Genomic DNA, 27258 nt, shown 5'->3' on the forward strand with positions numbered 1-27258 from the left:
ATCAATGTAAGTAAGTAAAACTTGAGCGTTATGCCCGAAGAGCATAGCGTCGTTTTAAAGCTGATTGATACAGCCCAGCTCCTGTTGTGTTTACCGCAACAAGTTGTGTTTTTATATTGGGTTTTGATTGATATTTTCAAGCGCAGGAGTGCATCTGTCACCAACTATGCAGCCTAAGAAATATGAGGCCTATGAATAAACGAATCATTGCTGCATAATCTTCAGCCGGTGTGCCTATACAAACTGGCAAAATGTATTTTTTTTAATTTGAACTGTTGTGCACAGCCAAAACATGCCATGGCTTTTGCAGCATCCAACGAGCGAGGTGATAGCACGCGTTAAGAGCACATAACGCCGATGCCGTGACCGCTATCAGCAGTTTGATGATACCATAATGTCAACCGAGTAGAACACGTTGCCTTTTGAGACCCAAACGAATAGGGCCTACCGGTGCGTTTGAGAAGCCTCCCCCATGTGTTGAGCGCGCAGAGGGCATGTCATGCTAAGCGGTCTCTCTCAAATTCACGAATGCTTTAGCTGGTATACTGGCTGGGTTTGGACCGGTTGACCTTAATCAACGAGATGGAGGGCCTAACAGCACTTGCCTTTTTGGTAGCTGTGGCAAAAATATTTGGAATTTCTTAACATTTCGGTTAAATATCGGTCTAGATATGCTGGGCCATGTGCGCAAATAACGTGCACGGTCATTGTCTCTTTGTTTATCATATAGCGTGATGCAGGCTTCGGAAAAGACAGCTTCAGTTGTGTCCCAGTCCATAATTGACGTACTTATGTCAGACAGCGATGAGATCGCTTAATGACCTGTGGGTGGCACACTCACCGCCACGACTTTAGGGTCACCTGCAAGGCGCTACGTTCATTTCTGTCACACAGTTAGTTCTATGCCTCAGCCTGCCCTGGTTTCCACCATCTATTATAAGTCTTCCTCAGCCCCCGTCCTCAACAGCGTCCAAAAATGGACGGATCCACGGCGTGCCCACTGTGGCGCATGACAGCCTTCACACACTGGCCGACACTTTGCCGATACGCTTGGTCATGTTCGCCCTCTTCATTATTAGTAAGTCCCATGTCGTCACGACACCTGATCGTCGAGATCTGGACCCGATTCTCCCCCCGTTCTTCAGACTTTCCGATTGAGAGCTATCACGATCCCAATGTTGCGTGGTGTAGTGAGATCACGCTGGGTCATTTGCAGAAATGCGTAGCGTGATTGAACAATTTGCATTTAGATGTCTTCAAGCCTGTTACAACTCAGCTTTCAAAAAGTTGTGCTACTTGCCGCTGAAAGCTCAACGACGCTGTGACTGAAGTTTTCATGGCTTGCCCAACTGTGTTCGAGAGCCGATGACGTCCACTTTACTTGGAAATGGAGCTCACGGAGGTTAGATGTGAATAGCTCGACGATGACATTCCTCCTGGTACTGAACATTGTGGCCCGTGACGCGGCATGATTTCAATGTTACTCTGGCGTCATGCATGCCTGAATTCGTTGAAATAGCCTGCCCGGAAAAGTTTGCACGTCTTTCCGGTCATGTAGCTTAGAAACTAGAGTTTTAGGCCTCAAGAGGGGCGGGGCAGTGAAGTGCACCCAATGATCTCCGAAATGGCCGGTTCAGTTGAAAACCCCATCGAAATGTGGAACACTCCCTTTGGAATAAATGGTTGAAAGATAATCATTCCCTGAAAAGCGTAGATAGCCAGGCTGGGCCGGTGAAGCTATAGCACTTTTGGCTGGTTGCCGTTAAGACTCGCCACAACCTCACTCGTGGCAAGTATTAGCGCTAATCTTAGGTGTCTAAATGCACTGATGGGTTGGTTTTGGCAGTGTCGAGCCGCACCGTTCTCACGTTGCGCATGCATTTTCATGCGAGCCTTTTCGATGGCCAACAGCAGCGGGCGCTGTGACTTACCTTAGAAACCGGGGGCGTTCATCCCTGCCCAGACCGCCCCCCGTTCCAGACAGCCGGCCACTACCCAATCGTCACACTCCCTTCACAGCTTCGTGCAATTCGCGGTGTTTACCCCGACCGAATCCAAGCTTCCAGTCCACTAGTACAGTAGCTTGCTCACGACACAAGGCGTCTTGCAGCACGTGCGTTGGCCAACCTTTCGCTGTCATGTGACCAGGACTGGGCGCTCTAGCCTTCCCTGAGGCCTTTTATTGCTTACGGGGCAGTGGCCGGCCGGGCTGGTGAAAGGGTCTCCTGGCAACGGCACATTTGCGCTGCTGTCCGCCATGGCTGTTAATTACCAGATGCCTGACCATTGCATGCTATTTATTACGCATAATCCGTTTTCATCATGACGTTTTCGCATTATAATGTGTTTGCATTATAACGTTTTAAGGGTATAACTTTTTTTAACTTTTCAATACATTACGCGTAACGTTCAATCTCTCAAGAAGTTGGGTTGGCTTGTACCCCCCCCCCCCCCCCCCGGTTGCAGGGCCCATACTCTCACGTATGATGTCTGCATCATAACCTGCCTTGTAAGGTACTACCAATCTGTTAACGCATATGATATCGCATTGTAGTCCGCACCCTGCGGCGTAATGCCTCTGGGTGCGGACAGGGTACCGTACCGCGGGGTACCGTGGTCGCAGTAGTGCTGCACTGTTCGAATCATTGCGTCTATGAACCTTTTTAAAAGAATAGGGTACCTTTGGGCTTTTAAAGAAAATGTATATGCATATACTCCAATATCTTTTACAAAGCAGAAACCAACGAATCCCAAATCGAACCCACAAATCCACAACTTGAAGCAAACAAATGCAAAATTCATGAACAATTAGTCAAAAAATATGTGTTGCTTTATTTCAGAACTGCAAGCATATTCAGGAATCCCACAAGCATGGCTTACGATGTGGCAGAGCCGTTTTAATGGGCTTTGCTGATGAGCATGTTTTAAGGTTTGATCGCCTACATTTTTACGTTGTCCAATCCCAATGATAAATACGTAGCAGGTATTTTCTATTCCTCTGCACTGAAGAACTGGATGTATCCCAAGCTGACGACGAAGCCGCTCGCTCTTTTTTGTAAATATCGCATGGAGCACACAAGTATGTACCTACGCATGGAAGATCTGAATACACATATACGTCTAGATCTAGTGCCACAACCATATGTAGATCTAATACCACAATAATAGTTGGGTCTCCGGTGAGTAATGCGAAGCCTCTGGGCAAAATGGCACTGATCGCCGACTTGTCGGCTAAAACAATGTGCCATGTCGTAATAAAAAGTTCGTCTTGCCCTCCACAACCTCGCTCGAGCGACGGTGCCCGCCCTTCCTGATTGGGCGACAGGCAGGCGACGCCATGTAGCATTAACAGCTGAGCGTATCGCCAACCCCAACAATAACAAAGACAGCTGCAGCGACCCATCTGTGCTCCGGAGCTTCTTGCGCTGAGAGCGCACCCGGCGCTCCGTCCATTCGCCAATCGCTTTCGGCGGTGCACTGAAGCATTGCCACCGATGTTTGGCATCCGGTAGCGCGGCGTGCCGCGCCGCTCGGCGACCCGTCCTCGGCCATCCGTGAGGACCCGTCGACGATGGCCGGGATGCCGCCCGTCGCGACGTCTGCGTTGGCGCATGACGAGTGCCGCGTGACGTCATGGTGCACTCCACCAACCGGGCGCCATGCCATGATCGTGAGCGTCTTGGAGTGGATGCTTTCAGAATGTGGTCGACAATGACGTAAAAAGCGGAGGAGAAATGATCGATGCATAAGTAGTAGCCTGCAGTCATGGCGCCTTCCCTGAAACAGAATAAAATAGGACAGAATGCAGCTGCCGAAAGGAGAAACTTCATAAAGGGAGCTTCAACCAAAGCAGCAGTCGCCACCACCGCCACCGCCTGGCAACGAAGTTTAGCCTTTAAGATGTAGTTACGGAAGCAGCCCTATGCCTATGCCCTGCTCCTTTGGTGTATTGTATGATGTCGGAACTATGGACAGTGGCGAAATGGTGCCGCCGAGTACATAGATATGAGCTAAGGTTAATCTAAGGTTTTCCTGGCCAGGACGGATAATGGGTTCTGCTTTTCTTTAAACATCAACCTGCTTGACCTTATTAGAAATTTTTTATCTCGAAAATTTCAGCACCACACGACAAAAGGGACTCATCCGTTTTTAACTGCATCAGTGAAAGGCAGATTGGAATTGGCATCTGCCCACCAGGCTCCCGCGTGGCTGAACCCCGTTCATCAAGCGTCGCGGCACATGCAAGTCGGTAAAGCGAATTGCCCGTAAGTGTTTGCAATCAGCTCTTGATAGAGCTATCAGGAGCTCTCGGATCGGGCTTTCAATGGCCTCCAGTCGTGAACCGTTTGCTGTTACTCCATACAGAGAACGCACAAAACTAAGCGGATGTGCCCCAACGTCGCCGGGGTCCATACTGCGCCAAGGCCGTCGGTGGCTGCTGTGCCTCTCGTTTGTCGCTCGTTGTCCCTCGTTTGTCGTTTTCCGAGTTTTACCTTGCAACGTGGATGTAATATGACTTGAATCGCACGAGAATCGATGCACATAGATTGCTTTAAAAATATTGGTTATGAAATTGAACTCATTTGAACTCTTTCTGTCAGAACATTTCGCATGATATCTGCTGGTACTCGGTCATCTCGCCCGGTCCCTTCGTGATGATTCCCACTTCAGTATTGATGTGCGCACTCGCGTGTTCTGCTACTCAGCTATCGTTCTTAGAGAAATTGCCATTGAACGGCACGTGCTTAGTTGCATCACACCCTTCTAAGCATTCTAGTCTGGCATACGCCGGACTTGTAGCATGGCAGCACCCGTTAACCCAGTGCTTCACAACAAGCGCCTTAGATTCGTGGTGACGAACACGAATTAACCCGCTTTGACCGTTGTCTTGCCCAGCAGGGTTATTTATTGATTGCAAATGCATGACACGACACTGCCAATCAATGGAGCTGTATAACGATGGTGCGAAAATTATTGTTTCTCTCCAGGGTGATTCCGTTTCAGCCGCTATGATGGAGATCCCTCGAAATTTTGGACGGAATTCAAATTGACGCCTACAGCGTTGCGTGGGAAGCTGCGTCTCGAACTCTGACCACATTCTCCAGCTCAAAACTCATGACGGGCTGGTCGCCTGCATGAGCCCCATTGATATAAACAATGCATCGCCCGGTCATTATAATCGCAAGCATGCCAATCAGCGAGCGCTCCGTGAAACGGGCGGTCACCGCGCTAGCAGCGTAGCTGCCGCGGACACTAAAGCAGCATCCAATTCCTGATTGGCCGCTGCGTTCTGCTGCGCGCGTCACGGTGTGACTGTCTGCTTGGCCCGGGGAGTGCCACCGGCGTACTCTGAGAGCGTGCCTGTAACACTGGCTGCAGCTCGTGACGTGACGTGACGGCCACCTCCCGATGCGCCAGCTGGATGACGACACACCGAGGGACCGCGGCGCGAAGCTCCGCTGCTTTGCATGCACAGACACTGACGAGGCACGCTCACAGTGATAACGGCGTCCAGAGCTAGCTAAAGGCATCATCACCATGCTGATCGTTACGTGAGGTGCGTAGCGTCTACCACATCAGCGACTGCGTCATGTGTGGGAATCAAATCCGTGGCATGGTTGTCGACACTGAGACTTCTTGTCTGGCTGAATGCCTGGCTGTGACTGTCACTGCCACGACGACCGCGATTGCGCCAGCTGGCTTTCACTGGTGGCGCTCCTGCCATGCGCGCTTGCGATAGTTTCGGAGAGAAATGATGATAAAGTTAAGAGCGCCGATACATCGATCTTGGGAACGGCGTGAAGCTGGGGACAAGCTCACCAACCTTCTAGAAATTGCACATGACTGGAAGAAAGCACCACAAAGTGCTATCGAAGCCCAAGTTTGGGAGCACTTTGGATGTCCCGTACCAACAGCACATTAAGTGTACTTCGACATGTGTTGCATTGCCAGAGCAATGGTCTTGTGATTGGCTTCAAAAAGTAAGCAGCGAGGCGACAGAAAACTTGCTTAATCTGAGCAAAAACAACAGAACTGTGAACATCAGCAGTAAGAACGCTTTGAGCGCACAGCTTTAACCCGTTCGTTCTTTCCGTTCATCCATTCGCTAAGACCAAATGAGCTGCATTTGAAGCTTGCGAAAGTCTGTTTTCTTCATCGTGAAATAAGGACTCTTCTAAGAATCTCAAATACTTTCCACCAAAGTGATGGTTGAACGAGAGCACCCATGCAGACAACAGACTGGCAGTTTTTGTTCTTCGGCCGTCCTCGGATCGTGGTGTTAGAGTATGCATTAAAGATGAGGGCATAATTTTTTCCTTGTTATTTCTCAACCGCAGTGCTTTTGGCCGTATTTGAATCTAGCAATTGCTCCTCACTTCAGCTTTCCAAAATGCAACCAAAAAGGTCTTCTGCAAATAAAAACTGGTTGCATATTTTTGGGAGTAAAATTGGAATAAACTTACGCATAAGAATCTTCGTTTGAATGGCGTGTTTCCAGCAGCTGCCGTCTCTTATAAAGCAGCATCCATGTAATATATAATGGCAAGTTCCACAACGCGACCGGCTGCCCGTATTTAAATGGCTGGCAGTCTGCTCGTTGTCCTCTCGAGTCTGGGCATGGGAGGCATCATGTCTTCCCGTTTCGCAGCAGGCTGTCAGCGCGCCACCGTCCACAGGACTGTGAGCATGCCGTCGCTCACGGAACCGTCGACATTCCGCCGCCCACAGGGCTGTGAGCATGCCGTCGCTCACGGAACCGTCGACATTCCGCCGCCCACAGGGCTGTGAGCATGCCGTCGCTCACGGAACCGTCGACATTCCGCCGCCCACAGGGCTGTCAGCGTGCCACCGTCCACAGGACTGTGAGCACGCCGTCGCTCACGGAACCGTCGACATTCCGCCGCCCACAGGGCTGTCAACGTGCCACCGTCCACAGGACTGTGAGCATGCCGTCGCTCACGGAACCGTCGACATTCCGCCGCCCACAGGGCTGTCAGCGTGCCACCGTCCACAGGACTGTGAGCATGCCGTCGCTCACGGAACCGTCGACATTCCGCCGCCCACAGGGCTGTCAGCGTGCCACTGTTCACAGGACTGTCAGCATGCCGCCGCTCACAGATTTCGGGATGCTACCGCCCACAGGACCGCCCGCCTGCAGCGCGGCGCCGGTGCCACCCAAACCGCGTGTCAAGGCCCAAAAAGCTGCCCCGCTCCCGCATGTCCACACCGACGAACAGTACAGGGAGACCCGTCTAAAAACTCGCCCCAGTAACGGCCACGTGACCTCCCGTGGCACGCGGTCCTCGCCTGCTCGGTCGGACGCAAGTAAGCTCAGCGGACAAGCTCACCCGTCGATATGGGAAAGTATTAGAGACGTGTTCATGATCTGCATACCCAGCGGACGACATTGCTCGCGTGCCTCCCCGCCGAGTTACCTTCCGGTTGCGCACACACACTTGCAACAATGACATTGCGTAATTACCAACAGGAAAGAAGTGAGTGGCCCTTATAGCCTCCGCTTTTTGCCGGGATTTCTTTATCGAGTGGCGCCGGCGGTTGCCTCTGGCGCCCGTGCTGGTATCGATATCGCCATACACAGACAGTCTAGCACTCCGTTTGGGTGGTCGCGCTTACATGCTGATGGGAAGGGTGGAACAAAAAGGCAATATCAGCTTTTTAGATCTCAAAATGTCTTGCACGCTCATGTTAAACGTAAAAACCACGTCCAGAATGTTATTAAACATATTCTGAATAGATTGCTCAGAGCATTTTCTAATAAGAAAAAAACAGATCACTAACCTTTGAAATCAGGCGCCTTTGCGCTGAAGAGCCTATCGAGTAATATCACTGCGTTGTCTCGTCCCGCAATGAGCAGCATCATCGCACGCTGTCGTCGCCTTCAACAGATGAATCAAGCGGCGCAGGATTTCGACAATCGCTGATGCGTGGGCGCACTCTGTGCCTGAACCAGCCAGGGCCGTGCTGATTAAGGGGGAATGCGAATGGGAATGAAGAATGCCATTCGCGCTAGCGCTGGCATCGGCGCCTCAGCCAGTACGTACAGGCGCAGCATTCTGCTCGCAAGTGTTGCACACCGTGCTCGACGGATAGCCCCAGGCTCCGTGGTAAACAACCGCCACGTGTCATCAACGGATCCTGCCTGGACTTCCCTGCACATGGCAAACGTGAGCTGCTGATCTTTGCTCGCCCTTTTTGAACTTGTTTCGGAACTGGAGGCACTTACTAGTCCCGACGCCAGTCCAAACTGAGCTAAAAAGGCAGTGCGGTAAAATGCCCTACCTGGTCCAACAAATTGGTTCTTGGAAGAACGTCGGATCAGTCGTCTCAGCATCCACATCCTTGAATACATGGCTGGTCGTCGGTGTATTGATGCGGATGCCGTATGCGGCTTGCTGGAGCCGATGTACCACACCCAGTCCGATTCGTCTGGGCACACCGCCATTGCAGCCGGTATTTACAGCGACACCGTCAGATCCCACCATCGGTTACCCACCGGTGTGCTCAGCTACGGCCAGCGAGTGGCGAGGCTGTGTGACGCGTATTCGTACGGTCGGATGTGTGTCGCCGATGTATGTGACCCTACCCTCACTGCTTTAACTGGATCGCTTCCTATGTGAAATGCAGTCAGATTTCACTATTGGCAGTCTCCTGCTGTCTGATGGGCACGTGGTCATTTTCCAGTCGCACCCGTACACTGCAGCCACTGACCGCACAGCAAACCGACGCTTGGATGGCGAGGACGATAACTGCAGCGGCGTCTTCTTACAATGGTGACATTACAGAGACTTTAACGCATGAGTGCGCTGAAATATTGTTGTGGACGTGCCGTGCACCCCAACTAGACGTGCAAACGTTCTGTGGTCATCGTGAACCTGATCGACGTCGCCACGAGGTTGACGCGGCTGAACAGCCGCCCCGGCTCGGCCGCTGACACCGGCAGTGCGGCGAGCATTCGCATGAGCTTGTGAATGTTGGGAAGCAGGAGGTCCGGGCTTTTGTGTGTTGTCTGTATCACATATTTAACAGCTACTTCCTACCTTTCCACATTTCCAGCCAAATGCGCTCAGCCTCAACGGCTGGTACGGGGTCCAGAAACCGTGCATGCCGCATCATGGTCAGCTTCATTGCTGTCCAGTTCTTCATTCTTGACGGATACAAGCTACAGAGTTTGAGTGGCGGCTGCTGCGGCTGCCCGAGGCAGGCGTGAATCTGGATGAGGATGCTGTCTTGCAAGGGGATAAAGCAGCTTATCTTAAAGTACTCTGCACCATCCCGGCAATCGGCCGCGTTGAACCGGTACACCGATCTTGGCACACAGCGGGGAGGAGTGATATCGATCCCCAGGGCCCGAACTGCGTCACCTGCCTTGTCCATCATGAACCCAAACTTCTCCTCTGGCTTTTCTCTGCATCCCTGCAGCAGCCTGACGCAGACATCGATATGTTCTGTAGCCTCTGAAACGTCCGAGCCCTTGGCCTGGAGATCACGGGCGACTGGTTACACTACACAGGGCACAGCTTCAAGCGCATGCAGTGTCACCAGAAATTCTGAAAAGGCGATTGTAAGCATCCGTCTCTTGGCCTGATGGCAGCAACAAGCAGATGCGCGTCACTGTCTCGAGGTTAAACACTGCCCCCTTCTGGTCCGTGTCGGTCACCCCTTGACACCACCGCAGTAAGAGGGCGCCTTCGGTGCCCTAGAGCGGTTTCGGTGCTCCTCTAGGGGCGCCTCTACTTTTCGATCGGGGGTAAACGTGCCATAAGTTCCTCCCCTGGATCCGCTCCTGCGCGTTATATACGCAATAAAGCTGCCACATGCAAAATGATGCGTGTACTAATTGTTTTTCTTGTCTTAAGGTTTAACCACATCGTGCATAATAGTTGCTAAGACGTGGGTCAGCCGCCTGGACTGGGTTCTGTATGGACCGAGCATGGGCAAACTGAGCCATGCTGGGTCTATGCAGGTTACAACTGGGCTGATATTTGGGCTCCATCAGGATGCAGAAAACTTGGCCTTGGCTCCGATGAAAATCACAAAAGACGTAATTTAAGGTTTAGGAACTAATCCAAATTGCCATGGAAGTGATAACAGCGACATAGCGGCGGCAAACTTCTAAATAATCGAACACATGATGTGCTGACGTGCTATATTCTAATAAAGTTAACAAAATTATGGCGTTTATGCTCGGGTTAAAATATTTCATTTAGACATGAAACGAACGCTAGAAAGTGTGACGCGTGTGAATGAACGGACAATGCCCTTATTCCTGGTCACAGACACGGGCTTAACATCGCAACACTTACCCCCACAGGGATGGTGGAGTGAAAATATGTCTTGTCACAAAACCTTCATAGGGTTCAGCACGTGTGCGTTAGTACGCGTACACGTAAAATTATGACTTAAAATATTCATTGAACGAGACATGATTGCCGGTAGACCATCTACAAGCCCCCCGGCAGTCACTCGGTAACAATGTGACCGCCGTTATCTGGGAGTTCTGCTTCCGGCCTCGAAAACGGGATGTCGATCCTTAAAAAGTGCGCCGCAAACCATTTGTTCCCGATGACTGTAATGTATCTGCAATGTAGACGATACTGTCATGTATCGTTTTATCTTTTTGGATATCCAAAACACCAGGGGAGAGCAAATCAACACACTAGGTTTCACAAAAAGATGTTCGTCTTTCAAGGTCAAAGGTACCTCACACTGACAGTGGATCGGTCTTAAAGTAGCTTACGTTATAGAACGCAATAACCTCATTTGCACTTCCTTGAAGCTAGTGCTTGCAACTGATCAAAGGCAACAAAAAAGTTGCATTCTGTTACTTAGGGGTCGTCTGTGAAAGCTGAAGAAAAAATATATGAATGGCGTTTTATATACCTACTGTACATGCAATCCGCGGATCTAAAGCACCTAGGTAAAACCAATCAGAGTACTGGGTGTTGCACTGTTATGAGTCTTACAGGACCGACCATGCGAGCCCACACTACACGTCGTTCACATAAGGCACAGCTAGGGTTATATAATATAATTGCTTTGGTGCAGATTTATTGGTCAAGTTTGTATATCCTGTCTCTTAAGCGATTTCATAAAATGGAGTAACCAAAATGAGCTCTTTTGGTGCACGGTTGGCACTCCCTCATTGAAATTGGTGCCTCTCTGAAAATGATGCCCGAAATGAAATTCTTGGATTCGCCTCCGCTGACATGTGGGAAGCCCATTTGGACCCCAGAATAGGCCTGGGTACCAGCCCACCTCCAGCCCACATTAGCGTGAGTCCAGCTTGCCCGCATATGGCCCACATGGTTCTCATCAAGGCAAACATTCTCTATTTGAACATTTCTTCTTGACGTGATGAATTCCAACGGGATAGTGCAAGACACGAGCATTACTGGCGCGTGCAAGGATTGGCAGCTGTGGGCGCCCCTTTTGGGACCGAGACGGAGCCCACATAAGACCCCCACCTGTACACCAAGTCCACTTAAACCAGTTGCTCCACATTCAGGCCATGAGCATCCGACCTGGGAATGCTGGCTGGGTTACCAATTGACACGCCATAGTCGATAACATGTCATGCAAATGGTGGCCTTGGGTCAGGTCAAAGGTCACCAAAACGCTCAAAGCCATCCAACATTGGCTGCAGATGTTGTGCGTAGAGCACTTACACTAAACAATTCACTTCATACAAATTTACATTCGCCTAAACGGTGGAGTACCGTACCGCTCGACCGTACCGCTCGACCGTACCCGGCACGCTGCAGTGCGAGGGGAATGTGAATCAAGACAGAGCTGAGGTGTTGCCGTTGGGGAAAACACATCAGACATCATGAAACGATTCGCCAACTGAAAAAAACATTAAGTGATGAAACTGCCTCTGTCGCTGTAAAGAAATAACTTAAGCGTTAGAAAATGATTGTAGGTACAGCTGTTGGACTTGACATGACCAATTCGTAACAAATTCATGCATCGCACAAGGTACGGTGCCATCTAGCTAGGTCGGAGGCAGACGTATTTACAGCCGCGCCGCCTATAATGCTGATGGCGCTGGCTACGATGGTGACGCCGCCTACAGTAGCGGCAACGCCTCTAGGTGGCGTTGCCTACACAGGCAACCCTATGAGCTGAACTTTTGAGACCAGTCGGCAAATAACCCTCGCCAATCGATGCGGCATGGGTGACACTCGATGCCCTTTCCTTTTCAAAGCATGATAAGCTAGGGTCATGATAAAGGTCATTAGAATCGCCCAAAACTACAAAAAACTATGCTACGTTTTTATATTTATGGTGAGCTTTGACCCAACCCAAATTCGCTATGATCTAATAAAGCCAGGTTATCGATCATGGTGCATTGACTGGGAAAGGTTTTACGCCAATCAGTCACAAAGGCTTGGAGTATTGAGTTGTCTGCAGCAAATTTTGATAGTTTTGGGCGTTCAAGAGTCTTAAGTAACTTTTGACCTGACCCGAGGCCACTTTTTCACCAAAGATAGGTAATTAACAATGCCGCATTGATTAGTGAAGGTTTTATGCCGATCGGCTCAATAAGCTTGGAGTACGGTGTTGTAGGTGGCCTTTTCTAGTTTTTGTTTTTAGGTGACTTATGACCTGACTCAAGGTCATATTTTTTAAAGGATAGTTTTTGACCGGGCGTCATCGAATGTGGAAAATTTCGTGTCGATTGGCGCTACAGCCTTGGAGCACGGGGCTGTTAGTAGGTTTTGTCTGCAGTTTAGTCCCTCCCATTCTGTTATCCTTGGGCTGTTTGTAAATATTGACATCGAGCATGCCTGAGCCCGGAGAGCCCGTGGTTGCATGGCGGGGGCCGGGCCTGTATCCCTCTTTAATAGTCGGGTGCCGACAATGTACAGCTTGTTTCCTCTGAACATGCTAATTATAAAGGGATTGGATTAATCGGGTTAGTCAAGCATTTGCATAGCTGACTAGATGGGAAGAAATAACCTCCCGATCCATGTGACAGGTGTCTGTCCTTTTCCTTGAACGTTTTGTTTGCACTGGAACAGTTCTGCAGAAATTGGGACATGGTATATGCCTTATGGAAAGTAAGCATCCACTTGTTTTTGAATATGGCAATGTCTTATGCTTTGGTGCCAGACTGCAAAAATGCATGTTTTGCTGAACATGGCTGGTGTAATGGTGACATCCCAGCAATAATTTCATGCACATGTGCACTGTAAGTTGAGCACTCAGAAATTGTGTGCAGTCACCATGAAATTAAGTACACAGACAGCCAATGGCTTGAAGCTATAATATTGTAAATGCCATTTTGAAGTAAAAATGTACAAAAACATTTCTGCACCTTTCAGTTGTAAAGTTCATGAAATTAGCCTGGCTGGACTTCAGTCCATGCAAGTGCAAGTTTTAGTATATTTGCATTATGTAGGCTTTTGCTGCAATGATTTTGTTTTGTTTTGTGTGAAGACTGGCTGTGGTGCAAGGTGTTGCCAGTTGTAGTCGGGTGTCATGTAATATCCCCTGTTCTGTTTTAATCATCAGTTTTATTAAGCATGCCCTCAAACTAAGAGCTTGTGTTCACATGCAGATATGGGAAATAACTGTTCACTCAGCATCAGAGATATGCCCAGAGCCCCAAATAGACACAAGGACCTGATCCCAGGATTCCATAAGCATCAAACCCAATGGGATCCTGTATCCACCCTTGGGATCCAGGCACATTGCTGCCTGGAGTGGGTTGAGTCTGTTTTCCACATCATAAGGACATGTCATGGATCTTATGTAGACTTTGCACCCCATTTCTGTCCCATCTGCCTGATGTGGTAATGAACACATTGAGTTTGTTGCTACATCTTCTGGTAAGCTGTTCCATACTGGTGCCACTCAGTGTAAGTTCAGCATTGCTGCCATCATGATGTGTTCTTTAGTGGCTATCTATTCATCTGATTTAAATGGAGTTTCATGGAAATTCTACTTCTGATAATGAAAAGTTAAAGTAGTGATGCATCTTTGTGAGGAAGGAGTTAAATAACATATGTTAGGGCTTAGCAGGACAATGCCCAGCAATGTATGGATTTGGTATTCTTTAAGTATTGTGGTGATTGAGGAACCCCAAGCTGAGGGCAGTGTGTCTGCAACTGCATCGTGCCTCGGTGTGTGCTGGAGCCCCACGCTCGCCACATTCAGATCACGGCCTACCCAGAACGAGGCAGCTGTGTTCCTCGGCCTACCCAGAACGAGGCAGCTGTGCTCCTCGCGCTGTGACCGACGTCCGGTCATGACTCACGCCCGCCAGCACACGTGCCCAGTGAGGTTGCACGCTTTTTCTGCTGCCCGTCTGTGGTTGGGACGGCGCCACCACTCAGGCAGCGGCGCCAGGTCTGTGGCGGCTGTAACGCTCCATCCCGCGTCCACGACCCCGAACAGAACGGCATGCCGACTTGCGGCGCGTCTAAGAGCGCCGGCGGTGTTTGCAGTTGGCGCTGTAAATGGCCGACCCTGGGCGCTATCTCGCCCGGACCACACGGTCGAATGACTGCCCGCTCTAGCTGTGTCAGGTCATGTGCGCCGTTATCAGCCGCCCCCACCGGGCCAAACGGCGGTCGCCGTCCGACGCTATCGATTGTGGGTTCTGTCGCCGCCGCTCGCAGGCGCTGCGCTGCGTCACTCGCAGCTGGCGCGCCGGGCGAGGGTCACGCCGTGCGTCACACGTGTGTGATCGGCGGCGCGCGCGGCCGGTGTCGGTGCAGCCGCCCGTCGACGGGAAAGGTATGGAGGTTGGCAGTGGATGGCGCTGCTGCGTAGATGGTATCGCGCAACTTAGGTACGCCTGCTTAGAATTAAGAGATAATTAAGCATCAGGCCTGCCTATAATTACGGGGAAAATTAAGCATCGAGCCACATTTCGATCAAATCAAGCGCTTAGACCGAAATGTTTTGCCTGTCGGCCACGTCAGGTCACTGAGCTAACATCATGTGCTGTTGGCTCAGCAAAACGGAAATGCAGATCACGCGTCCCATTACGCTGCGTAAGCACTTTTTGCACACTCCCGCATTTTTGTTGGTTCTTTCATAGGTTTATGACATGTAACCGGGCGGGTGATGTGTGTGTGCGTGCGTGCGTGCGTGCGCGCGTGCGTGCATAGGTGCGTGTGAAAGAAGTCGTTCGCTCGCTCATCTCCATCCCTTGAGGAGGGGGGGAGGGGGCTTACTGGATCCCCTTCGTACGCTCGAACGGCGCTTCGAGGCTTGCCTAACGCACACAGCTCGAGCCATAGGCGTGCAATATCTACAGACTATGTTTATGGTGATTCCAGAGGTGTTCAGGGCTTCTGGATCGGCCAAGAGGCACTCCGGTCTTAAAGGAAGGCTCTATGTATGTCAGAGCGGGCTAAATGCGATCAGATGAGGGGGTTTGGGGACCTAAGCGTAAACGTGCGGCTCCTCTTGACAAGCTTTTGTCCCCCGTTCCCGACGAAACTTGACCACGTGCCTGTATGGATGGTGTCAGACAGCGATCCAGCGGTTGATTTCGGGGTTCGTTTGAGGTCGAGTTGGCACAAAATCCCAAGCTTCCTTGCCATCCCATAGGAAGACAATGATAAACAGTTGACCTCTAAGAAGAAAGTCGTGACGTGGCGATCGGAACAGTTTGACACCGTGTACGCCAGAAGCTGTGTAGGTCTCTGAAAATGTGGGAATATTTGACCGCAGATGAACCATGACCGCGGGGCTGCTGCGGTGAAACCGCCAGGCAAGGCATCCCTTGGAACTTGGACATTTGATGGCAGGATGCGTAGGTGGACGCCTGGCGGGAACACCGCCACCGCTCCGGCTTTCTGTTCTATTTTTAATTTGACCGATCAGTGTTGGCTTTGCCGGGGCCTACGCTGACCTTCGCTCCGTCCTGTCAAAAGTGTCTGTCACTTCAGCTGGTGGGGTCAGTTCTTGAACTACGGTTTGAAACTCTTCCATAACTACCTTGGAATGTTTTTTTTCTCTGTCATCATTCGCCCCTCTCCTTTTCCCTTGCCGTGCTTTCCCAATCGTCTTCCCTCTCGAGTCAAAGAAAGCCTTTTCACATCACTGATGCAACCTGTCCACTGCGAAGAACAGAGTCATGGCCTGGTCCACACTCCCGCCGGTTGCCGGGGGGGGGGGGGGGGGGGGCGGGAGGGAGCTTGCCTTGTCTCACCTCAAGTGGCGATGAGTGCGCCCTTCACCGGCGCGCGGAGGCGTACCCTCTCATCTGGCCGGGCTCTGCGCCGCCCCTGCGCGGCCCGTCTTCCCGCGACCTGACGCCAGTGCGACGCCGCAGGGACGATGTCGTGTGTCGGTACCCCTGCTGACCTCCGCAGCTGACCTCCGCGGCGGATCGGCTCGTCGCCGGCTGTACCCGGGGCCATGACCTCACCCCGGACGCAGGTCGGCCTCCTGCTGTGGAAGAACCTCACCATCCGCAGACGGAAGCCGGTGGGTGGCGCGTGCGCCGACACGCGGGCGTTTATAGGTATGGCCTGTGCGATGTTGCTGTCACGGGCCACGTTCGGAGTACGTCGATGAATAGCCTTAGGAATTGTTATTGTCTCTTACGGGTACATCAGTCCGCGTACTGCGCGTGTTCACGGCCTCATCGTTACATGTTAGGCATGGGACACCCGTGTGTCCGTCCCACCCCGGGTGGTTCGAGATGAGTGCGCGCGCGTGTTATCGGTCGGGCAGCGCGTCACTGGGACCGAGATTGAAACCGGTGACGTCATCACTAAGCCCCATGCGATAGGCAGGACACACACACACGATATTGGGAACACATGCGACATGCAGTAGCCGAATTCAAGGCATGCGGCTGTTGGGATAGCAGCGAACATTGATGCTGCGCACGGTGGTGACGTCATTGTACGGTTAGGAGCCGCAGTGTGGTGAACATGGGTCATTGTGTGTCGTAACCCTGCCTCAGCAGAAGGCATTGCGTCTGTAAGTGTTGAGAAGGTTTTCTCTGGCTGGTTTCGCGCACATGGTTAGCGCGTGCAGCCGAGCTAGCCTAGTGCTTACGTGTTCTGTGGATCGATCACGGGTGCAGGGTGTAGTCATCGCCGTTTGAGTCGCCGTTGCAGTGAACGTATATGTGTCGGCGGACCGTGGTCCGGTGCCGTGAGGCGGGCGTGGCGTTTCGTTTCGTTCGCCCGCTCGCGCCGTGCCCAGCCGCCCGCTGACCGAGCCAGCGGCCGGCGCTTGACGCTGGTGCTGGCGCAGGCGCTGCTGGTGACGGAGCTGGTGCTGCCGCTGCTGCTGCTTACCGTGCTCTGCTGGGTGCGGCACCGGCAGCCGCCGCAACCACTGCCGGAGAGTGAGTAGGGGCGACCGGCTGGACATGGGGGGGGGGGGGGGGGGGGGAGGCTTGTGGGTGCACTGACGCCAGGGTCCCGCTCTCCGTGGCCAAACGCTGTCCACTGGGGTGACAACCTTTGGCGTCATAGGGTCATGCAAGGCTGTGAAGAACGTGCGTAAACCCGAACACGAGCAAAAATAATTATGTAGGTCAGCCCAAGGAACTGTAGAGTGCAGCAATGGCTCGTTTGAGTGTAGTTAGACTGGACTAGATTGAACACTTGGGTAAGCTGTGTGGTTAAAAGGATCCTCGTCGATCTCGCCGTCCGCGCGCGGTCCAGAGCTGGCCATTTGCCCAACACACACGACCGTGAAGGTACGCTGGCCGCTCCCAGGCATTGCCACGTAAACAACGGCGTGATCCGCATTTGCTCACCTATTTGCCGGGGCAGGGATGATCGGCAGTGGCGTTACAGGTAAGTCAAGCAACCGTAGATCCAGTGAGCGCGCTCGAAACCGGAGACGTTCAATCGCCAGTGAAGCGCGGAGCCGTGGGGTCGCCCAGCGCCCGGCTCCGGTCCGGCCAGCCACGTCAGGCACTGCGGCAACCACCCACTGAGAGGCGCGCAGGGCCAGGCGGAGGCACGGACCCGGGGCGGTGGGGTTCCTCCGCATGAAGACGCGAGCTCTGACAACGGTGGCGCAGCACCGCAGCGACAGCGGGGTACGCACGCCGAAACACCGCTCCTGGGGCGGGCTCGCGTCGTGCCGGGGCGCCGGCTCACCGTGTCCAGCGCCGCGCTGACGTATCGGTTCTGTGGTGATGCGATGCCGCCTGAAATGCAGCTCCCGATTCCAATGGAGCAGTAAGAGCGGTGGCGGCCTGGTCGCTGCGCTAGCATCTAGTCATCAGGTAGATGTGTACTGAAATGAATGCAAGGCTTTCGACCCGGCTCATTTTGTCGCGGTTTAAAGCCCACAACAAGCCGTGGCGCCCAGCGTGGCGTGCATTGTGGGGCACAGACGGCGGGTGGCGGGAGTAGGTGGCGCTCCGGTCAGGACTGCACCAGGCGCGGGTCGAGTGGCCGGGGTCAAGCGCCGGGGCGGGGCGGGCCGAGCCACGGCCGCTCACGCGTCATCCACGGACAGCTCGACACCAGCGCGGACTCGACAGTGGGGGCCGATAACTTCACATGCTGCAGCTGCTTCTGCTGACTTTGTAGGCCTTCGAGTTGTTTCTGTACTCGCAGTGTCTTGTGCAGACCTGGTTTTAAACGGTGCAGCGTTGAGCTCCCCGACGGGCTGGAGATTGCGCCAGTTTGTTTGACCAGTTGACAACGCTAGGGTCTGCCGACTCCAATTACACTCTACTCTCCTTGTTCAGGCTAGCCCCGCAGCCCCGCGTCATGCTTCATGAGACATCAGACATGAGACATCAAGTGTTTTTCGGAGCTTTATTCAAGCTTATGACGTTTTCGACATGCCTGGCATCAGTCGATGGGCATTGTTTTTTATGCAAGCTGGAAACGTACCTTTAAACGGAAACGGACCATAGAACTCGCTTTATGACGTGAAACACGGCGGCACCGGTGTTCCAACGCTCGCGTTTGCCGCTGAATTATCTTGCGAACGCCGTGGTGAGAGTAGCGACAGTGAGATACGCGAGCTGGGTGAGGTGCCGCGGTGCGCGGCGGTCGATGACCGTGCCCGCCGCCGCGCCCTAGGCAGCGTCAAGTCCAATACGCGACACCACACAGTGCGACATTCCCATACGCGACACGACGCAGTGCGACAGTTCGACATGCGACACGACACAGTGCGACGGCCCGGTACGCGACACGCCATAGTGCGACAGTCCGACACCCGCAGGAGTCACGGATACGCTGTCCAGACGAAAGGTAACGCTTCATGTGCCTGTGTGGTGGTTTGTCAAAATGATGGAGTTAGTAACAGTGAGGTTTCTTTTGCCAGCCAGGTCAGAAAGGCTTTGCCGTCCACGGTGTTGAAAGGAATAATGTAATTTACTATGAATTATTCACATGCGATTGTTATCATAGTGTTGCAAACATCATTGCAATGAGCTGTGAATAAGTCACATGCAATGCATTCAGGATGCATTACTGATGTCACTTGCATTTCGCGTGGGCTTGGATAACCGTCATAAGTCTTTTAAATCTTTACAGCTAGCTACGTGGCGCGTGCCCTGCCCTCTGCTGGTCTGATACCCGTATTAGAATCTCTCTTCTGCACCACTGGAGGACAGCCAGATGGATTCGGCTTCAACACATACCCTAATTCATCGTAAGAATCACGCCGTGAATGGTTGCCAGCGCACATGTCGGTGGAGCGCACACACTGAGTTTGTTCCTGCGTGCTCTCTATGCTATGCTCAGCACCATTCCTGGCCGACGTCCGAGTACATGCACCCTTGCCGAGAATGTTGCAGCGTGACGCAGTCTGGATCAGTTCGGAATGAGCGTGATGTCAATGGCGTGATTGGGGCGCCTGTTGCCGGTAATGGTGACCTGATCGCGTAATGACGGAGCGGCGCGTAAGGCGCCGATCGTCGCGTGCTTCAAGCTGTGGCCGCGGCAGACCGGGTGGATGCGCGCCTTATCCGTTCTGAGGCCTGGGTCGTGTCGGCAGCACACGGGCCGTGCTCGAGTTTATGGAGGATGCGGCCGGCCGGTGGCCGCCGACGGGGCCGGCCGGGGCACCGGCCTCCCCTCCGGCAGACGTCTGCGACGACGCACTCGGACCCAGACAGGTGAGAGCTAAAAATCGCCGGGGTTCGGTCGCCTGTGTCGGCAAAGATTGCCGTTTTCCAACGTCTGCTGGCGCGTGCAACGCTGCTGTGATCTGTTGTGAGGCCCTAGACCATGCATGCCTTTTGCTTGTCGTCATAGATGGTACCTGTTCCCGGGCTTCCTTCCGTTACGTAGCTCGTGACCGGCCGCCCACCGGGCAGTATGGCAGCTGGCTGCCCACCCGTTGCCCTGGCGGTCCGGCCGTGTGTTGTGCCTCAGACTGTCTGTCGGGCAGTATGGCAGCCGGCTGTCCACCTGCTACTCTGACGACCTGGCCGTGTGGTGTGCTTCAGACTGTGTTGGGCAGTATGGCAGCTCGCTGCCCACCTGCTGCTCTGACGACCTGGCCGTGTGTTGTGTTTCAGAACCGGACGCAGGCAGCCAGCGCCATTCTGCTCTGGGTGGCCGTTCAGGAGCTGGTCTGCGGGCAGACGCCCGACCTGCCGCCGCAGAGTACGTACCGGGGACTCGGGCGCCAAGTGCCGTTCTGCTCTATCGCTTCAATAGTGGTGTCTTCACCTGCCGCTCCGAGCACTTAGTGGTGTCTACTTTACGCCTTAGACGACATGGTGGTGTGTGGACAGGCTGCCCCAGAGAACTAAGCGTTGTTTCCATTTGCCCCCCCCCCCCCCCCCCATCCCCCGCCCGCCCCGAGTACGTAGTGATGCTCTTGCCTTCCGGCCTGTCCTGTCTGGCGATATCTGAGCGTGTGATCCCAGTGTACGGCAATACGGCTCCTGGCGCAATTGTTTCCGGTGCGATGGTCCGCATGCAGTAGATCCTGTCGTCTCCATCGGCGGACCCTGGTGACCTATGGGCCCTGATGACATCTCACTGGAATCTTTAAGCGTGCTATTAGCCTGCCCCGGTGTGGTGCTCCCCAGCATGGAACTCGAACTCGCTCCCAGCGGAACGTGTCTGCCCTGGCCCGAAGAGTTAGTGCGTAAAAATGGCGCCACCCTGATCCACGCCTCCCGCTCTCACGGATTGTGGCTCACCACTCCTCTCTTGCTCCGTCTTTTCTGGATAGCGCTGAGGGCGCTGCGAACTGTGGAGTCATGCAAAGATCTCTGTCTCGTGGTGTTTTCCAGCAGAGGCTTCACTGCCACCGCATAAATCTTAGATCTGGTTTGGATGGCGACGCCAAGGCCCTACGTTCCATCGTTTTCATCACCGCGTTTTTTCCCCCTTTGGCCGCTAACATGTTACTTGTTTCAGTGAACACTACGGCGGATTTCGTGGAGTACCTCGGCTTGGACGACAGTCACAAAGGACGGCTAGCGATCCTGTTCCACATGCTGTCTCGAAACCCTCGCGTGCTGTTCTCGCCCAACACCACCCAGGCGTGGCGGATCGTCGCCAAGGTAACCACCGGCACGTCGTCGCCGTGACAGCGTGACGTGTGTGAGTCCACACGCACAGAGTCGTTACAAAATTGACCTTGATGGGAGACGGGGAAAAGTTGAAGGATGAGATCGAGATCGAGATCGAGCGCACAGAGATCGATGTTGAGCACACCGAGATCGAGGTCGAGCACACAGAGATCGTTTATTTCGCAAACTATGCGGGTAGTTGACAAAGTCCTTGATAGCACTGATCGGCCAGGGAATTCGAAAGCACTTAGGCGGTTTGAAGGCCTAGGAACTTTGCAAACTAACATATTTGGGTGCACGCTGCGACCAGGAGCGCCACCAGGGCACGAAACCAGAGGGGCTCGGCCTGGAGTCGGAGCCTCCAGACTGATGCGCGGGAGAGACGACCGCTAAGTTGCGAAATCCAAGCGTCGACACAATGGACTCACGGCTGCCGCCAGATTAGCGGACTGGACTCGGGCCGATGTGGGACCCCGGGACTCCAGCTAGGGTGGTCACGCTGCGATCGACGCCGGTGTCGGAAGGGCGGCGGTTGATGCCGGGGATTGGCGCGAGCGTTGAACCCGTCGGGCGTGCAAAGTTCAGCCGATGGCAGCCGATGCGCGTACGACCGTCTGTGCTGTGCCTGTGGCCAGACAGAAATGTGCGCCTGCAGATGTGTGATGCGATGTTGACGGATAAGATGTGGGCTCTAGTGACCGTCAGTACCACCTGAATATGGTATGAATTTGAACTGCACAAAATGACACGCTTTTGTGTCACGAGTATATTGCTTAAAATGCTCTGCGGCTATTTTCGCGTGACGTAGCTTGGGTTTTGTTTGGTAGTGTTCTGCTGTGCCCGGTCAGTTTAAGGTTACGACTTCAGAGAACCCTCTGTAGGTGTCTGCGAACGGTGTGATGAGGTTTCACGGGCGTATGGAGCACTGTCGACTCGGCTGCTGTCTTCCAGGTTAGCGTATAGTTGGTGACAAGACATGACCGCCTTGTGACGTCTTAGTGTATGGACAATGGGGCCAGGAAGTCGAGAGACCAATCGCGATGGCATGTTGGCACAAGACACAATTTGCCGCGGCGTTATGGTCTTACTATGGTGGTGTTCGCCGCAGGTGAACGAGACGGTGGAGTACCTGGACGGGCTGACGAAGCTGGCCCGGCAGATCCTGAGCCTGCCCCAACCGCTGCCGGACACGCTGCCGGTGGGTGCTCAGTCCGACCTCATGTTCAGTGCTCAGTCTGGCTGAGTTTCGTGCGACCGCAAACAATACAGGAGCTGCTTCACGGCCGCCCGGGGCGCTGAACACGCGCAAACCCAGTGCGCCACCACCTGGACATACGCATGCCACCCAGGGTGGAGGATGCTGACAACGTCGGTGTGGCCGGGTCACCGGAAGGGACAGACTGGAATACAGAAGTGATAACAGCGTTGTGTTGATTTCAGTGAGAGTCGGCGAGGCTGGAGCCGCGCCTTCCACGCCACGCGGTCCCCTCTTGACATGACCCCCACCGGCGGAGGTGCAATATGCCGCCTGTTTGCCATGCGATAGCGCGTCCGGCCGCGTTTGCCTTTGCTTCAAAACGGCTGGCTTCGACGTAGTATGTTTGCTGTCGCAAAGTTGATTCCTGTAGCATATCCTCGTAATGGGCTTTCACAGGCAGATACTCCGCAGAGGTGTTTCCGCCCATCCTTGCTGGATACCGGTGGAGCGCATATGGCACTGGCTCTCTGTTCCCCGCCATATCCTGCGCTGGCAGCGGATCCGGACCCTCATATCGCGCCAGGTCTGGGGATAGCAGGTGATAATGATCTCCCATCACCGTCAGGTCTCGGGCTGGCAGGCGTCAATGATTCCATACCTCTCCCGTCACCGCCAGATCTCGGGCTGGCAGGTGTCACTGATCCCATACCTCTCCCGTCACCGCTAGATCTCGGGCTGGCAGGTGTCACTGATCCCATACCTTTCCCGTCACCGCCAGATCTCAGGCTGGCAAGTGATACTGATCTCATACCACTCTCTGCTGTCAGGTCTGGGCTGGCAGGTGATACTGATCCCGTACATCTCCCTGCCGGCAGGTCCCGGGCTGGCAGGTGTCACTGATCCCATACCTCTCCTTGCTGTCAGGTCCCAGGCTGGCAGGTGTCACCGATCCCACACCTCTCCCGTCACCGCCAGATCTCGGGCTGGCAAGTGATACTGACCCCATGCCTCTCCCTGCCGCCAGGTCCCAGGCTGGCAGGTGACGCTGGTCTCCTGCGCCTGGCTCGAGCTGATGGCCGGCGCCCAGCTGGACCTGTTCCGGCCGTACCCCACGGAGGCAGCGGCCGTCGACTACTTCCTGGACGGCGCCGCCGCCGACAACGTCTCGGTGCTGGCCGGTAAGTGCCGCCCCGTGAACAACCGCCCGTCTATGTCGTCGCAGGGTTTTCATCTTTCGGTGCTGGAGCAGCCGGCTGTCAGTCACCAGTGGACTATAATCGTAGTGTATCTCACGTGGTAGTTGTAAAAAGTATTGTGTGGCAAAGTCTTGCTCACTGCGGCCGCAGGTTCAATGAGTTGGCTTAGATGGTAGGTCCTCCCGGGATGCACTTGCTGGCTCGCCATCGAAGTGACAGCTTGCTTGTCAGGGAATCGTCTTAGAACGGCCCGTCTGGATCCATGGGCCGGTCGAATCACGCGTTGTTGGCATCGCGACTGATGATAGTAGGCTCCAGCGTGGCTGCGTCTCACATTCCGACGAGTTTGTGTTTGCCAGGAGATAGATAGCGATCGAGAAAGAGAGATAGCGATAGAGACAGCCGCCGCTCTGAGGCGGCAGGCGCGACTGGTCGGGTCGCCGTTACAAACCACGCAGCAGCTGACAACTCTAGCCCCGGTGCACCGAGTGACGCCCCGCCGCCGCTGCCGCCGACAGTGCTGGCGCTGGACCTGCCATCTGACGGCCGCCTGCCGAACCACCTGATCTACAAGATTCGCCAGAACGCGACGTTGGTGGCCAACACGGTGTTGGTGCGCGACCGGGCCTGGCTGCCGGGCCCGCGCAACTGGGACTACAACTACTATGAGTTCGGCTTCTCCTGGCTCCAGGTGCGGCTGACGGAGGTGGCTCCGCAGGACCGACGGAGTTGGCTCCTCGGGGCCGCCGGTCTGGTGGCGGCCCCCCCCCCCCCTCTCCGTGTACCCCGTGTTTGACGGCCGCGTGCCGCCTGAACGTCCGTCTCATGGCGCCTGCGTCAGCGGTGGCCCGCGCGCCGGCGCCGGGCTGCCGTGGCGACCCTCGGGCCAACACGACTCGGCTCAGCTGGGTGGGCGCGACGCTGGCCTGCCCTAGGTCCGCCGTTGCCGCCGCTCTGCGCGAACTGAGCGGCACCTGCGCCGTCCGTCCGGCAGGACCTGGTGGAGCGGGCGGTGGCGGCGCTGCACGCCGGCCGGACGGTGCTGGAGCCGGCCAGTGCCATCCACGAGATGCCCTACCCGTGCTACGTGCAGGACCGGTTCCTCTTCGACCTGGAGACGGTGGTGCCGCTGTGCTTGACTCTCGGCTGGGTGTGCGGCGTGGCGCTGCAGGTGCAGCAGCTGGTGCAGGAGCGTGACGATCGGCTGCGAGAGGTCAGTCGGCCGCCGTCGCCGCCGCCGGCTGCTGGAGAAGGCATGGTCCACCAGCTGCGGATGGGCATTTGATGCACGTGGACGTTGTGTGAGCTAGTTGTTATCTGCTCCCTTTCACCTTGACCTAGTTGTGTATTTGCTTTCTGCGCAACCGGGCCGACATAAGCTAGAGTTTGATCCACCCCGCTTTATGAAACTGCACACATTCTACGCGACGCTTGCTCTGACGGACGATAGTCCGCCGTGCTGGCCTCTGCTGAGCTCCGACCTGACGTTGACCCCGGTCAGGTGATGCTGACCCTGGGCGTCAGCCTGCCGGCCATCCGAGCCTCGTGGGTGCTGACCTCGCTGCTGCTGACCACGCCGTCGGCGGTGGCGGCCGCGCTGGTGCTCTGCTACGGCGGCATCCTCCGCTACAGTTCGGTCTCACTCGTGCTCTGCCTGCTGCTGCTGTTCGTCATCGACAACACCGCGCTGGCGTGAGCAAAGAAACACCGTGGGCGGGCGTCAGTCTCAGCGGCCATGTTTGGGCTCTGTAGGACGTCACTGCAATAATCCAGCGGCGCTAAACACTAGATCCAGTGTTTGGCACCACTAAATTGTTGCCGGTGTTTTGTCTGGTCCCGTTAGATTTTTAAGGCGAATGGGTCATACCAAAGTAATAGATGGGTCGCACCAGGGTAATGGATGGGTTATACTAGGGCAATGGACGGGTCGTACAGCATCAGCCTGATCTGAATCAGACACGTGCTTGGACCAGGGTGTGTAGTGATGAGTGCCACTCGCGTGGGTCTTATTCAGGTAGTGCTACCATTCCCACAGTTCATGTCTGTGATCGCATTACCGCATTTTTCGATCTGTCCTGACTGTGCTTGGGAGTTGAGAATGCGATCTCAGTCCATCGACCTCAGATGACCTGATCCTGGTGACCTCATGTGACCCGAACGTCAGTCGTCGCGCCTCACGGCCGGATGTCACATAACGACCTTGCCGCCGTCGGCAGGCACCTGCTGAGCGCGCTCTCCATGGGCCGGGCGCGCACGGCAGCCTCATCATCGGTGATTCTCTACTTCCTGACGTATGTGCCGTACGTGTACGTGTCGGTGGTGGAGAACACGGCCATGCTGCCAGTCTCATCGCCCGTCAAAGTGCTGACGGTGAGAGCTCGTGGAGGGTGGCGGGTGCCGAGGGGGGTCGCTGTGTCGACACCGGCTGGGCGTAAGCACGGACCTCGACGGTAGCGGGCTGGAGCGTGGCGAGCAGGTGTACGGTGCAGTGCGACGGAGTCCACTGGGCTGTGGAGAGGGGGTACCGCCCTCGGCTTGTGCTGTGGCTCCATGGCAGTGTTCGCTGGAGCGCGTCGAGCAGGTGTACGGTGCAGTGCGACGGAGTCCACTGGGCTGTGGAGAGGGGGTACCGCCCTCGGCTTGTGCTGTGGCTCCATGGCAGTGTTCGCTGGAGCGCGTCGAGCGGGTGTACGGTGCAGTGCGACGGAGTCCACTGGGCCGTGGGGAGGGGGTGCCGCCCTCGGCTCGTGCTGTGCCTTCATGGCAGTGTTCGCTGTTACATGTCTGCGTGGGTGTCGCCGCCTTTGGATGGGGCCTTGCCGCCGCCGCGCCGCAGGAGGTCGTCCTCTTGCTCTCTTGTTTCGGTCCTCCTCGTGTTATTCTGTAAGGTTCGCTGCTGCTCGTTTGTGTCGCTTGTCGTTGGCCGCTCCAGCGCCGTCATTGTGTGCTTCCATTTTCAGTGTCTGATGTCGCCATCTGCGTTCAACCTGGCCTTCAAGTACATCGGGTTCTACGAGCAGCAGGGCACGGGCGTGGACTGGAGTTCGTGGACCGTCTCGCCGGTGGAGAACGACAGCTTCAACATGGCCATCACCATGCTCATCATGCTGCTGGACCCACTGCTGTACGCCGTCCTCGTCTGGTACATCGAGAACGTTTTCCCAGGTGGGAGCTGCAGTCTGGCATGAGGCTTCCTAAGCGTTCTGCCCACAACTCAGCATGCCGTTTCAGCGTGGGCTGGTAGTCAGTTCCTAGGAATTAATCTGATTTCCTGGTCGACAATATGTTGCTGTCCTGGGGGTGGTTTGTGTGTTCCAAGGGGCCCTGCTGGTACCCTGGACTCGTGATATCACGTGCTGCTT

The 27258-nt window shown here is 54.6% G+C and overlaps 1 protein-coding gene and 1 long non-coding RNA gene across 2 annotated transcripts in view; both read left to right on the plus strand.

Annotated features, from left to right (window-relative positions):
* The first annotated feature begins 12828 nt into the window (after positions 1–12828).
* Positions 12829–17286, plus strand: LOC119114799 (uncharacterized). Its single transcript, XR_005096075.1, has 3 exons — positions 12829–13082; positions 16313–16467; positions 17248–17286. It is a non-coding gene; the product is annotated as an uncharacterized LOC119114799 (long non-coding RNA).
* Positions 17287–17308: 22 nt separating this feature from the next.
* The window catches only part of LOC119090204 (ATP-binding cassette sub-family A member 2), a 43854-nt gene continuing 33904 nt past the window's right edge, over positions 17309–27258 (plus strand). The window contains exons 1-12 of the mRNA XM_037212993.1: positions 17309–17341; positions 19506–19623; positions 19969–20089; positions 20495–20582; positions 21348–21493; positions 22611–22700; positions 23725–23878; positions 24415–24587; positions 24891–25109; positions 25398–25588; positions 26113–26266; positions 26857–27061. Of these exons, the coding sequence (XP_037068888.1) occupies positions 19991–20089; positions 20495–20582; positions 21348–21493; positions 22611–22700; positions 23725–23878; positions 24415–24587; positions 24891–25109; positions 25398–25588; positions 26113–26266; positions 26857–27061 (1519 nt within the window). The 5' untranslated portion in view covers positions 17309–17341; positions 19506–19623; positions 19969–19990. The remainder of the gene's footprint in view (positions 17342–19505; positions 19624–19968; positions 20090–20494; positions 20583–21347; positions 21494–22610; positions 22701–23724; positions 23879–24414; positions 24588–24890; positions 25110–25397; positions 25589–26112; positions 26267–26856; positions 27062–27258) is intronic.

The sequence above is a fragment of the Pollicipes pollicipes genome, unplaced genomic scaffold (genome assembly GCF_011947565.3).
Source record: "Pollicipes pollicipes isolate AB1234 unplaced genomic scaffold, Ppol_2.1 Scaffold_3087;HRSCAF=3621_pilon_pilon_pilon, whole genome shotgun sequence".
Taxonomy (NCBI): Eukaryota; Metazoa; Arthropoda; class Thecostraca; order Pollicipedomorpha; family Pollicipedidae; genus Pollicipes; species Pollicipes pollicipes.